The following is a 15,348-nucleotide window of genomic DNA, read 5'->3' on the forward strand; positions in this document are numbered from 1 at the left end:
GGCATTCAAAACTCTCAAGAAGTACTTCTAAGTACTCAGGAACAATGGCAAGATGGTTACACAGGCAAAAATAATGTTTGCAAATACTCACATTTGAAAACATCGTCAAAGAGGTTAACAGTTTCTAACTCATTCATCCTATACATTTCCTCAGAAAGCTGAGAACATTTTGAAAAGAATGGATATTTCTCCAATAACTAGTACAAACAATTTATGCTAGGATAGCATATAGCATAATAGCCTCTTTTCTTTACTGTGCATCTCTTTAAAGTTGGTCAAAATTTTTATAGCCACCCAACACAGTTGATCCAATTTTTAGGGCAGCAATTTAGTTCTTATGATTGTAAATTCCAAGTTCACATCACCTACTTATAGAGTTAGAGAAAGCTACTTACTGCTGATAGAATTCTTAGTGCACTACGGATTTATTATATATTATAAAAGAGAATGTTTCTTTAGTGAGTAAAAAGTAATAAATGGGATACTAAATTTTGGAGGTGTTTATCAGCATATAATGATAAATTAGAAAACAAAATTTAATAAGTTACTACCACTACTGAAAATGTGTATAAAATATAATTTTAAATATATTTATTCTTTTTGTACTTTTAAACTATTCTAATTTTTCCAAGGATAATAAGCTGAATTCTAGGATGAAAAATAAGGAATTTTAAATACTGTAGAAAGAACTGTGGCTAAGTACTAGACTACTGTGGCATCTAGTAGTGAATATAATTTAAATATTAAAAAATTCTATGAAATACTATAAAACTATTCTTTTTCTTTAAAGTCACATGAAATAAAGCAATTTGCTACACATTTCCATGGGGTTGATAGATGATGCCTTAGTTTCAGAAATCTTCTTAGTGTTTTAATAGCCACACAATATGTGAATGTTATGTTTACACTTGTACATACATTTTAAACATAAACCCCTTTAAAGTGGCATTTCTATGTGATCCTCTCACAAAAGAGGAAAAGAATCTTTTTTCGGAAATTATAGTCAGCCAAGCAAATGGATTTGCTGTGCCAGTCAAAAACCTGACACATGTCAGATATTAGGAAAATTCAACATTAGATTAGGAAAATTGACCTTTGGTTGCTTCTCAGTCAAAGAACTTAAAATGCGATAAAAATAAGGGGAGGCACACAGTATGGCATCAACCAAAATATCAGAACTCATTTGTCAACATAAATATAATAAATTTTTCTAATAATATTTCTTAATTTGGTGCATTTTCTTAACATATTTATTTTTCTCAACCCCTAATACAGAGCCAAAAATGCATAACCAATTATAAACTTGTCAAATAATTTTTTTCCTTCCTGTCATTATAGGCTAACCTCAGTTTCTACCAAAAATTAAAGCTCTGTATTTGGATATTTCTTGTTTTTAAGTAATAATAGTCAGAAAAATGACCAACAAAACCCACATAATATTCAATTAATGCATTAGTACATAATTTTTATTCTTGCATATGTATGTACACATACACATATTTCTACATATATGATTTCTTTGACATTTCAGTGTTTAAGTGCATGTTAAAGCAGAGCCAGCAGACAGAACACTTACCAAGAATATGAGGAGAAGCCTCGTCTTCTTGGATTAACACATGTCTAGCCCCAGGGGCTATATCAAACATCTTAAGGTACCCTTTGCATATGTAGTAAATATTGGAGGAAGCAAAGAAGAAAAAAAAGCAACAACCATGGTTAGTCGAGCACTATACTCCTACTGCTCCTGTGTGCAGAAGAGGGCATCCATAAACCAAAAGAAGCAGTTTCAGAAATTAACTTCAAAGCATTGGCAGCTTCTGTGACATCAGACGTGAGATTAATGGAAACTTTTTTTATTAAAGAGGGGGGAGTTAATTTTGTTACCAAGTTATTAGTCATTTATCTTGTGTTAACCTATGAATTATGTCAGCAATTCAGGCAAATTCTACACAAGTACTTTCCTGTATCCCTGTATGTGATTCAAGTTTTCCAAACAATCCTTTGAATGTATGGCCAATTTTTAGTGAAAGTTTTCTTAGGTAGTGAGCTTCTTGAGAATATAATTTATCTGTCTACATATTATTTTAAAAGCCTAATGGCAAGTATAAATAGCTAAACTTCTAATTATTAAAGTATTTTCATATTTAAAAGCTATTTTGTTATAAAGAAATTACAAAAGAAAAATCAGTGAGTAGCTTCCATTTTTCTTGTTACCAGCAATTAATTTTAAAGCTTTAAGCAAGTTTTATGATGAGGCTATTTTAAAATACATGTTATAGATTTGACCAAACCATTTGGTTGAAAAATGTGTGCAAGTTATATCACCCATTGCCTTTACATGCACCCCAACCTCAACCTTCTAAGCCAGAAATAATAAAATCAGTATGCTTAATTGATCACTTTGTGTTTTAAAATCATGTATTATTCCTATTACTGTCAATGTCATATATGACAAACTTTTAAAATATTATTACATCTCTGAAAAATTATCTTATGATCACTTAGAATTAAGACCATACTATAAATCAACAAGAGTCAAGTCAAATAGAGACACCAAGATGTTATATCTTATTTCCATTAGAAACAAGTGACTGTAGGAAGATTATGCAACCTGCACCTTCGGCAGATTATGAAACATCCAATAGATATACTACAGGATGAGTACTGACAGAAATTCAGTTATCAAAACACAATTTGTTGGTGAAATAAGGGGGAAAATGTGGTTTTTGTCATTTGTATATGTACAATTAATGTGTACCTATGCATAGATTTACCCAACTTTTTCACAATATTTATTAGTGTTCTAACTAAATGCAGTGGTCATTTTGAGATCAGGTTTTAGCATCTTAGCCTGGGGTTAAGTCCAACACATGAAATGTACCAAGTTCGCCTAAGTACGCAATGGCTAGAAGTAACATGCAAAACAGCTTAATGTCATTTATGGATGCCCATCTTTCTGCGGTTTGCTACAACTTACCCAGCACATTTTTAGCTTCTCTTGTTTCAGCAAGAGAAATACTACGAGCTCCTTTGGGTAAAGTGAAAGCGCCTCTCGTCTTCCCTTAAATAGAATGTCTTTAGTTAGTGGAGATTTCATGTTTATCAAAGTCTTGCTGTTTCACTGACTATCCTAATATATATTTTATTAGGTAAGATATAAAATATGTACTGTAATTTTATATGTTGATGTCAAAATGCATTTACAGTAGTTAGCTAATGCCAATAAACTGTTAATAGTCAATGAAAGTAAGGCTAAGCATGAATGCAAAATGATGTAGGTGATTTGAAGTTGAATACTTGCAGATTTCATTTTCCAGCAAGTTGAGTTCTTTATGGCACCTCTTGCTTAAATGTTTCCCTGTTGGAAAAGGTTAATTAGTCTATTGAATGACTGTGAAGATAAGATTAGTGCAAAGAAATGGATGTTAGATTATCTTTGAACAGTTTGAATCTGCATGACTGAAGAAAACTTTCTCATGTTCTTTTGACCCTGATTCATTGGTTTAGCATAATTTTTGAGGTATCTGAAAAACAACATCACTACCTCATATTACACCTGATACAGAATAAATGATCATGGTGAACACTTTTTTCCGTACATTAATTTACTCTGGAAATAAAACAAAATGAATCATTTTACATCCAAAAGAAAAGTATAGCATATAATGCCAATGGAGAAAGCACAGTACATTATTTCACAGCAATATGGAGAAAATTACATTTAACGCCACCAAAACCATAATATATTTATATAATTCTGTTTGCCTAATTAAAATATAATCATCCAGAAATGTGAACATTTACTTTCTAACAATTTCCAAAGTACAAAACATGGAAATTTATTACACAGGAATAGCAAAAACATGAGAGACTAGAATAGGGAATGCCTAAGAGAAACACATTAGAATATAGTCACCTAATTCTGCCATTCTAAATCTATCAAAAAGCAAAGCTAATATATGTGGAATTAGCTTGAGCTAGGCAGCAGCAATATAATGGGAGTAAAAAACACTGAGAGAATTAAACTTTTTTATGCTTTCCTTCTTTTAAAGGAAAAATGACCACAATGACAATGTACTTAAAGTAAACCAATTTCTTTCCTTGTTTTTGTTTTTGTTGTGTTTTCTTTTGTTTTCTGTCATTCTGATAGAAATTATACACTGACAGTGCTTTGGAAGATACAGGAGAATCTTCTCAACAAAGAGCCACACCAAACATATTTTTAAACGCTGAATTTCCAGAAACATTTGCCCAGTAAGTCTTTATTAAAAACTGAGTGTTTGTTACAAACTCAGGAAATTATTTAGTAATAAGTGTTTGTATTTAAACCATTTATGAAAATTCTAATGAATATTACGAAACTACTGATATTCTTTCATATTATTTGTACCACGAACATAGCTCCTTGATACACCTTTTGAACGTTCAGTGTATGTCCAAGTCCAAGTTATTGATTGTGCAACAAGCACAAAAGTTCACACACATGAGCAATTATATCTCGTTATTTTTTGCTTGTACCTCGATTTTGTTTAACATAAATCTTTAAAATTATGTGAAATATAGATCCTAGATTCATAGACTTATAAACAGGATACAATTGTTCACTTTTAAAATAAAAGAAGTAAAACTAGTGTAATATTTAAAAAGTTATGTTTAAAGTTTTTTGATCATTTTAATTCCTGGTCAACAATTTATGTGCAACAGAAATTCAAAATAAGCATTAATTCTAATAATTAGATCTGTATTTTATTAAATATGAAAAATAAAACAGATTTTAGCTAACTACTATAATTGATATTGATTTTATTTGTTCCATCATGGATGCTATGGAGTGTGAATTCAATCAAGTTTTTAAAAAAATAATTCCTTAAAAGGTAAACTGAATAAAAATAAATTAGCAGGTAATTTTTTGTTCTGTTTATATAGAAAATGCTGCATTCCTACAAGAGTACAAATCACAGAGAAGTATACCAAGTTCATGAGAGACCTCATCTTACCAAGCTTCCTGGGAGTTCTGGTAAACGTCCCCTTCACGGTTCGACAGTGGGAATTATCTCCTCCACAGACACCACACTTATCCTCAACCTTGTTAGAACCAATCTCTTTATCACAGCCCACTTTCTGGGGAGAGAAGATGTTCAAGGTGGCTAATTTTAATGTGCCAAGCAGAAGTCAACATCCCAGAGAACGATGGACCATTTGTTTAATCACAGCCCACAGTCAACCAGTTTGCACCAAACTTTCTCTGTAGTCATGATTTTTAATAACTCAGTCTTTTAAAGAACTAATGTGAAATCAAATGACTTGTACTCTAGGTAATAAAAGATACGTTTCCCTCAATCTAATGAAGTATTTACTCCATCACAAATTGTCTTAATCACCAAACAAACATTTATTGAAAGTTGATGTAGCCAGTGTTGGGAAGACAAACTATAAGACAGTGCTTTTTTGCCTTGTTGCATTCATATTTGTAAAGATGAATGATAACACAGTGAGTCGCACATTAGTGCAATCTTTAAAAGTTTGTTAGGATGTGAACAAAACTTCACAAAATTGGTGGAGACTTTCATGGGACATAGAGAGAATGGAAAAGCATTTCAGGAATGCAGAGGGGTTAAAACAGAGCCATGGAAGTTGTATGGACATGGCACATGGGTTCAGAGAGCAGTATTTAAACCCATATTTAAACCACTGGAAAGTTAGCATTGCATAATAGAGGAAGGACAATGAAAGATCTGCAAAGCACAGGCTATGGAAGGCCTTGAATACCAGGAGGAGTTTACATTTTCACATTAATTTAACAGGGAACTACTAAAGATTTTCAAAACTGGGGCAGGTTCTTAAGGTAAATCAGTGTAGGATAACGATACATGATACACCACTGCATTCATAAGTTTGGGATGAAAGTGGGCAGGGAAAGCAATAAAACCACATACAGTTCATGTAATAGATACTGTGGAAAGTAAAAGATTAACAAGACTTTCAAGGAAGTATTAATTCAACTATGTGTACTTGAAAGTGTACTTGAAACTCATTAACACAGCACTTTAGTTTTGCTGAAGTGAAAAGGAAATTGACAAGAAGAGCAGTGCTTCAGTTTATAAAAATAATTTCATATCAATTTAACCATGAACATGAACAACAAAAAAAACTGCAATTTTAAAAAGAGATTAAATGGAGCAAAACATTGTTTTTGCTTCCCCACTGCTTTTGTTCTTATGTGGAATTCAGCGTTTGAACTTAGAACCAATTGGAACATGAGAAACATGTTTCTATTATCTTTCAAAACAAAAAATAAAGTATAGCTAGCATCAATTTTTTTTTAAAAAGACCTTGTATTTTAATAGTAGATGGCTATTGGTAAAATACACAAAGCAAATGCTTTGTTCTCAACTTGTATTCCCAACAGAGAGGCATCAGAGTTACTTAGAAAAGGCATTTGGCTGGAAATTAGGAAAACTATGTAAACCTAGATTCTGCCAGGGACTAAAGTTTGATTTTAGTAAGCACAGTTTCTCCCAAATTTATTTTAGCTACTTGAACTATGTCATAGATTCTCATTATAATGTGATTTCACAGATAAGAAACAGATAAAAATTTTAAAATATGCAGATGAATGGTAGTAGATGTAAATTGCACAATCCTGCAGGAAGCACTGGGAAGCGATTGTAACTCACCACGCACTCTCCCCGCACGCATATGCTGAATGGATCTTTGTAAGAACAGCGTGTCCCATCATGCACCAGTTGTTTCATATAAGCAACGTCTCCGGTCTCTTTGGATTGACAGTAAAGGTGGCATCTTTTCTTGGCTGCATAAAATGGAGGATAAAATGAACTATTTACATAACATGGAATGTCTGAACAGCATAATTTTATTTTTAAAATATTAAGTTTCAGTGTGGTTTCTTGAAAACAAAAAGAATACTGTATAAATAAATAAAATAAGGAGTAGGAGAAAAGTATGCATTATGTGGCATTTTGTTTTAGCTAGGGTGATCATATGATTTGTCACCTAAACTGGGATACTGTTGAGAGGGAGAAGAGGGTCTGTTAATAGTCGAGCAGGGATAACAGATATGAACTAGAACCGCTCCAGACAAACCAGTTTGTATGGCAACCCTAGATTTCACCACAGCTCTTTAATAAACTTCCTATTAAAACCAGTTTAGTTTTAGGAATGTTAGAGCACTGAAAGGATTTCTCTTTGGTTTGACTCAATCACCTAGCATAGTTTTCACCTCTTGTAGGATCTCATTAATCAAATATAACTTATGCAACTCATTTCACAAAAATAAATAAAAGTAATGCATTTCTTCTTAATACATTGCAACTCTGAATTCCTACATGTATTTGCCTTTCCTTTAAAACAGCGTTGAGTCCAGTAGCGTATTATATCACATGATAATCATGTAACCATTTTCTTTTATTCACACAAATAAGAAATATGGCAAGAAGTTTCCATTTGAATATATTTAACCATAAATTCAGGGGTAAGAAGTAAAACATTAAAAAAGAATTTCCAAGTGTTTTTTAGATAACTAGTTCACAGTCTAAAAGTAAAAGATTCTGAAATGCCTTTTAATATTAAATAATGGTCTTTTTCTTGGTCCTGACTCACTTGTAAAAGAACTATATTTTTCTCTAGTTATTTAGAAAGGAAAGATCACAATATTCCAGAAGCATCTCCTAGTAGAAGGATTTCAGCTGAATCAGGAAATCCAACATCTCCCCCAAGCATTACTTTCCACTGGTCTTTTCACTGGTGATGATGATAGTGTGGTTTGCCAGGAACTATTGCACAATTCCTACCTCTCTAGAAAAAGTAGTACTTGAGGCTTATTCTTGGAAACCCAGGAGGACTTACCCCTATAAGCACCAAGTTTCCTAAGTTAGCAAGTAGGGACCAAGAGTCCAAGGGATTGGTGCTGGCAAAGCCTAAATCCTAAGTGACCATTCCCACAGCAGGAAAGGAGCGGGAGTCTGCTTACAGTCGGGATGTTCATAGGGCAGCCAGTGGTGCTTGCTATTCTGGTATTCAAAGTGGGAGTTTCGCTGTTGGCACTGCTGTGCTCTGAAGTCCTCAAAGTGTTTCTGGCATTCTTCTGTATTACAAAGCTGGTACTCAAAATTAACACCAGGACAATCCTGACCACCATTGATGGGCCTAAAGAAAAGACAACATTTAAAAAGGCCTTTTGGCTTCGGTTCAGCAGTTAAAACTCACAGAGACATGGTGCTTGAGGGCAGACAGCCAGAGCTTCTGAGCTGCCAGTACAAAGTGAATGAACTCATACTTCCTAATTTCAGTCCCTTTCCACCAGCACCCTTTCCAAAAGTACCCTTTTTCTCCCTGCTGGGGGAACAAAACCCTAAAAAACTCAACTTAAACCAGCTTTCCAAACAGTATATTTTAAATGCATGGCAAATGTATATAATAAAATTAAAAGCATGTATACAGACTCAAGAAAAATATACATTTTTACCATGTGTAAAACATGTAGATGCAAGTCAAGGAAACTTTGATCTCAGTTCTATGCCTCAGTTTCCTCATATCTAAAATGCAAATAATATAACTATCTTCCTTAAAGGAAAAATGTGAGAATTAAATGAGTTAACATATTTATAGCACTTAGAATAGACCCTGGCTCACAATGACCTTTAGCTGTTCTTATTATCACAATTTTATTATATTTGTAACCTCTACTGACACTACTATCAAGTCTTTCTGTGAAGACAAGTTTGTGGCACCCAATAGTCTTTATAAAGACATGCTCAGAGCCATCCTGTTGCTAAAAACAGAAAGGGATGCTCATATGTTAAACCCTGGACAAGGAAGAATGTCCTAATTTAGTAATTCAGTTACTTTTTTCCTTCAGAAAATAAAGCTTGCTGAGCACACAATTGGGATTCAATAAGTTTATCCTGAGTGAATGAATGGATAAATTTCCCCAGTATCTTCCTTACTTTCTATCATAATCTTTCTGTCGCCCTCCTCTGAAGCAATGGCAGCCTGGCCCCTGCAGAGAGTCCACACCACTGCTCTGCTCCCTGCCTGCCACTCCCCTGCTTCTGGCAGTGGATTTCACAGCCCACACTGCCCAGGCCCTATGGCCACAGCGGGCACAGTGATCCACTTTCCCTGCTCAGCTCCTTAATATTCCTAAACAGCAATTTTCTTCAAGAATCTCTAATCTTCATTATTGACTACTCTTCACAAGATAGATAAATGAAGGTTTATCTGAAAGAGACACTGGTTTATGAACTGTTAACAATTTGTTTTCATGTCCTGTATTTTACATGTACCTCGTAAAATAATATTGAAGTATTTTCTCATCTATCTAAAAATAACAGGAATTACAGGGATTATACTCACATGGGATTATTGCACTGCCGTGTTCTGAAACGAACACCAGTTCCGCACGTCCGTGAACAGGAGCCAAATTTGGTCCATGACCCCCAGTTGCCGTCTTGTTTTTGTTGATTAGCATTCTTCCACATGCAATGACCCTTATAGCACCACTAAAGAAAATGACCAAAGGTAATTATGAAAATCATGCATACATTGAAGCTGAAGTTGTTACACAAGAACAACCTCTTGGAAGGGCTTCATTTCTTCTTTATTTTTTCCAGGTGAAGATGCATTCATTTAAAATTATCCAAAAGCAATTATACCATTAATGCCCTACTGAAGGGTAATTTAGACTTACAGTTTTAAGTATAAAATTTAAATGAAAAGATAACATTCACTAAGACAATTTTTCAAATGATACATTGACCAGCGACTAACAAACATCATAATCAATAAGAATTTTCTGAGTGCCCAACTTGCATAGTAGGTACTACTCTACCCCTCATCTCTCACTACCCATATCATATCAGGTTTTTTTTTTTTTTTTTTTTTTTTTTTTGGCACAATATGCTCCCCTTGAGAGAATGGAATTGAGACCACCAGAGGTGGGAAAGGGGGAGGGGGAGAGGGCAGTTAGGGAGAAATTGGTAAAGGGCCACAAAAAATGCTTATATTGTGTAATGATAAAATGAAAAAAGAAATTAAAACTAAAAATAAAAAAAATGCTCCCCCCTTGAAAATGATGACTTGAAAATATACCTTGACTTACAAAATAACTAATATAACACATTCAAAACATATCCAGCATTCAAAGTACTTCTACTTTTTAAATTTTTCATTCACAATCTTCTGAGAGATGGATAGGTCAGATATATGATCTTTACCTTTTAGATGACGAAAACTAAGTCCAGAAAAGTTTGTGAATAGTTTAAGGCCATCTGACCAAGAACTAATTGAATAGGACTACTAGAACCCTGATACTGTACAGGCAGCTAGCTTATAGTGCCCAGCATACAGCAGGTGCTCAAAGGGTATTAGTTATTTGCCTTTTCAACATTTTGATGTGCTTTTTTATACTACATACAATAAAATTGTTTCTTAAAACTTAACTTTTGTAAATTTAAATATAACACAAATATATTTAGGGAGTTGGATATTAGAAGTTGATTGCAGGTTATCTTTTTTTATTTTTATAAAGCAAAATGAATCAACTTATTATTTCTCTTGATTTTAGTTAAAAGTTTGTAATACTGAATTTTCCCAAAGCAAGACATTGTATAAAATGTACTTAGCATAGTGCCTAACATAGTGCAAACACTCATAATGACAGGTTTTATTATTATTATTATGCATATAATTCTCATAAGTACGGTTATATATATTTGAAATAGAGCTTTAAAAGAACGAAGAGCTATAAAGATATAAATCTTCTTTGTCAGATTTTGGTCCTGTCTGCAATAACTTATTTCTAAACTAGTCAATGCTCTTCAACTTAAGTTCTTAACATGCCTTTGTTTGGGGATCTTTGCCCTCATGAGCATCATAGCTTGGCACTCAGCCAGTTTCAAAGTATTCAATACTGACTACACAATTCGAGATTTAAAACCTCTGGGCATCTTTCCTCAAGGAACAAAGCCAAATCTTCTGTATAAGCTCACATGACTTTATTTCTGGGCAACTTACAGGAATGGGATGCCAGCAAGTAAATCAAATCCCACTAGCAGGGGACCAGATTTTCTTCTGAGTGGGCTGAATGGTGGTCCCAAAGATATCAGGTCCTAAGCCCTGGAACCTGTAAATGTTATCTTAGGTGGAAAAAGAGTCTTTACAAATATGATTAGATTAAGAATTTTAAGCTAGGGAGATTATCTTGGATTATCCAGGTGGGCCCAAAATGCTATTACGTGTATCCTTGTAAGAGAGAGGCAAAGGGAGATTTGACACACACAGAAGAGGAAGAGGCAGTGTGACCACAAAGGCAGAGGATGGAGTTGTACAGCCACAAGTCAAGGAGGGTAGGCAGCCACCAGACGCCGGAAGAGGCAAGGAACAGATTCTCCCCTAGAGCCTCTGGAGGGAGCATGGCTCTGCCCACACACTGATTTTAGTTCAGTGAAGCTGATTTTGAACTTCTGGCCTTCAGGCCTGTGAGAGAATAAATTTTTGTTGTTTTAAGCCACCAAGTTTGTGGTAATTTGTTACAACAACCACAGGAAATTAGTACGCTATCTCAGTGCATTACCCTAATGAAACCTCACATACTGTGTTCTTCATAAAAATAACAGTACAGCTATGTTCATCATTTTCCAGACTTTTAAAGATGATGATTATACAACATGACTTAAATCTTCATTGTATAAATAGATATACTCACTTTTCCAGCAGCACATTCAGTCCCATCAAGTGGGGGTCCCTTTTTAGTCTTACAAAAGTAGGGATTATCAGGATGGCTACACCACAGCTGTTTACATGGGTCAAAGGTCCGGAACTGGAAGAGAGAGAATTAAACTCCCTGTGAACTCTCAGATAGCATGACATGCACCAAACATATATCCTACACAGTCTCTTCATGTCATGTTTCTTAGATATATTTATTTTAAGTTAATAGCCAAATTTTGACGTTAAGGAAAAAAACACTGCCTAAGAATTCTAAGAAGACTTTTATTCTGCGTTTCTAAAATAACAATGATAAACAATGATTTGTCTGGGATTCCCCAGTTGGCTTTTAATGTTTCTTTTAATGTTTTCAAATAGATAATGCTGGAATTTTAAAAAGAGCTAGAAATTACCATGAACATTTTAAATATGAAAACATATAATCATTTGACAGCTCTCAAGCTATCAAAATGTTTTCTCTTTATCCCTGTAAGTACAAACTAGTTAGAAATAAATAATAAAAATACTCATACTAATTAGGTGACTAAAAGTAGAAAATATTTGTCAAACTTTCTGTGTAAGATAAGGTATTCCAGGTGTAACAAAATATCGTAATACATTCATGTAGTTTATAAAGTACTTTCATACATGCGTTCGATCCTCACACCAATGTCTGGCTGAGAAACACGGGTCACAAGTTAAGGGTACAGTTATGATTACAGGTAAGACAGTAAAAGAGCCACACTAAGTCTTGGTTTTCTCACTCTTTAGCATGTGTTTTTATTTTCCTAAAACACTGCATCGTAATATCTGAATGTTTGTGTAACATATGTGCCTGCTCTTTACTCATCTGCTGTCTTTCTCTCTAAATGTAAACATCTTACCATTCTTTAGATAGATTTTTTAAAAATATAAAACAACAATTTATCCACATATCTACTGCCGACACGGCTAATTACCCACATACAGCCTTATGTCCATAGATTTTTTTTTTATTAGTACTCATTTTTAGACCTGGATTTTTTGTTCTAATCCCTATTACTTAATGCAGAAACTGTACTTTTCCATGGCATTGAGCCAAAGCTTTAAAATTCTCAGACCTAAAACATTAATGCAGGTAATTAGGAGCTCACGGTGTATACACAGACAGACCAAATGGCTATATGTGAAAGATTTCGAACAGCAGATCAATATTTTTTCAATACCATGAAATCCTTATTTTTCTTGTTGTAACACACAAAATCTGCTCCAACATGTAAAAAGCCCTTACTTTTTTTTTTAAAAAAAGTTAACTGCTAATGATCAACATGGAAATTTAATGAAACATAACTCTAATCTGAATTAGCTAGTTATGTGGAAGACTGACTTTAATGAATTCCATTGAGCATTTACTATGTGCCTGTGTTGTATGCAGCAATTTAATTCCATTATCTAATATAATCCTCATACTGATCCTATGAGACAAATACTATTATTCACATTTTACACATGAGGAAACTAAGTCAGAGAGATTAAATAAGGTGTCCAAAGTCATACATTCAGTAAGTGTCAGATCTAGGATCTGACCCACCCAGTTCGACTATGGTGTCCATATTCCTGACCCCATACTTTACAATATGTTTCTCATAAGACAATATACCAGCGCAACCCTTCCCTGTGGTCACACATCCATGGACTCCTGGCCATCAAGCCAAAGGAAATAAATCTAAGGTTTAATAGTCATCTCTGAAGTCACAAAAACCAGGGGGGAAATAGAGAATAAAGATTTGAAGTGATTATTAAGTGAAACGAGTCAGGCAGAGAAAAAGAAATACCACATGTTCTCACTTATTTGTGGGAGCTAAAAATAAATTAATTAATTCACTCACATACATACACACACAAAAACAAACAAACAAACAAACAAAAAAAACCGGGGGGGGGGAGGGGAGAGGAAGATATAACAACTACAATTTTTTTGAAGTTCTTACAACAAGCAAATGGAAAGGACATGCTTGGGTGGGAGGGGGGAGAGGGAGGAGGGAGGGAGGTTTTGGTGATGGGACATAATAATCAACTACATTGTATATTGACAAAATAAAAAGAAAAAAAAAAAAGATTTGAGCCTGAGAGCCTTGGTTTCAAAGTCCAACTCCCCAATATACCAGCTGTGTGACTTTAAGCAGGTTGCTTAATCTCTGTAAGTCTTGGCTTTTTCTTCTGTAAAATAAAAGTATATCAGTTCCCTTCTAATCTGTCACGAGGATTAAATAAGGTAGCATATTTAAAGAATTTAGTTTTAATCACACAGCAACATAGCAAACACAAGTTGTCTTAGACTTGCACCGAGCAGTCTATAAAGCTAACAAAACAGGAGCTACACAAATAGATTTCAAGATACCAAATTGAAATTGACTAACGTACCGCAGTGCACATTTTATAACCAACACCAAAATCAAAACGACATTGTTCATCCATAGAATAATTTATTCCAGGAAGCTCTGGGAGTTTGGGCCAATCATGTTCAAAAGGGTCATCAAGGAGACAGTCATAGGAACTGCAGGAAGGAAAATATTGTATGTTGTTAAATGTTCACGTTTCAAATCATGTTCTAATGGAAAAGTACGCCGAGTTTATATACACTAGAATTTCATCAGATCACACAGCAAGTTCACAAAAGCACATGTTTTAAGGTTTTTGGTTTCAGTTCCATGTAGAAAAAGACACTTCATCCTTATCCCAGGAAAGTAAGCCAAGGGTGGCTTAGGAATGCAGTAGAGCTGTGATAACCTTATTTGTGTCACTAACTGAACCCCTACATGGTGTGGCAGGGCAGATACTGACAGCTACACTACAAGGTATGGGTGGTATAATAAGCAGGAATCACATGAATATCCTCTCCCCATCCTCAACTCAAGTTTGACCATTCATCAAACATTCCATAAAGAATTTTTTAAAGGGAAGTCACATCACTGTTAAAAATTCACTTAAATTCTAGGCTCATGGCTTAAAATATTGTGATTACATTATGGAATCATTGTACCAAAGGCTCTGAGTCATAAGAAAACATTTATTGCCAACAACAGTTTTCATTTGCTGGGAATTTTGTTAACGATCAAGGACCTAAGAGTCAGTTTCATGTCTGTAGGCTATAACATAAGTGCTCTCAGGACATGCAGCAGGGGACATACTGGATGTATCTTTTCAATTCTTGACCACTGCATCGGGACCAGTGGTACCGGTGAAATGCCGCTTGCACCAAGGGAGCCATGACACTTCCCATAGCTGTCTCGTCCCCACACCTGTTGCCTTGTCCATCATGCTCCATTCCCAACCTAAAACACAGAGGAGACCACACTGGTAAGGATCAGGAGGCTACAGCTTTTACTAAATTTCTGTATTGAAAATAAGTACTGGAAAATATGTAGTTTTAAGTCAATGTGGTTTTCTTGGAGGAGACATAGAAACTAAAGTCGTCAGCAATCTGACAGAAACGCCTTTCTTATTCTATAGCTATCAAAAGCCCAGGAGAGGCTCTGCAAGCCAGAGTCACTTATTTAGTTTCAGTACGTGACCCCTTCGCTGTTTTCAGCTCATCACTCTTGGCAAGGGATGAGAATCGCATGCTGGCATGCATTCTGC

The 15,348-nt window shown here is 34.6% G+C and overlaps 1 protein-coding gene across 1 annotated transcript in view; it reads right to left on the reverse strand.

Annotated features, from left to right (window-relative positions):
- ADAMTS3 (ADAM metallopeptidase with thrombospondin type 1 motif, 3) overlaps window positions 1–15,348 on the reverse strand; it is a 71,603-nt gene that overhangs the window by 21,594 nt on the left and 34,661 nt on the right. Inside the window, exons 6-13 of the mRNA XM_008567491.1 lie at window positions 14,898–15,041; window positions 14,131–14,263; window positions 11,726–11,839; window positions 9,376–9,521; window positions 7,991–8,166; window positions 6,678–6,811; window positions 4,998–5,121; window positions 1,577–1,657 (exon numbers count right to left, since the gene is read on the reverse strand). Of these exons, the coding sequence (XP_008565713.1) occupies window positions 1,577–1,657; window positions 4,998–5,121; window positions 6,678–6,811; window positions 7,991–8,166; window positions 9,376–9,521; window positions 11,726–11,839; window positions 14,131–14,263; window positions 14,898–15,041 (1,052 nt within the window). The remainder of the gene's footprint in view (window positions 1–1,576; window positions 1,658–4,997; window positions 5,122–6,677; window positions 6,812–7,990; window positions 8,167–9,375; window positions 9,522–11,725; window positions 11,840–14,130; window positions 14,264–14,897; window positions 15,042–15,348) is intronic.

The sequence above is a fragment of the Galeopterus variegatus genome, unplaced genomic scaffold, assembly GCF_000696425.1.
Source record: "Galeopterus variegatus unplaced genomic scaffold, G_variegatus-3.0.2 Scaffold324, whole genome shotgun sequence".
In the NCBI taxonomy this organism is placed as follows: Eukaryota; Metazoa; Chordata; class Mammalia; order Dermoptera; family Cynocephalidae; genus Galeopterus; species Galeopterus variegatus.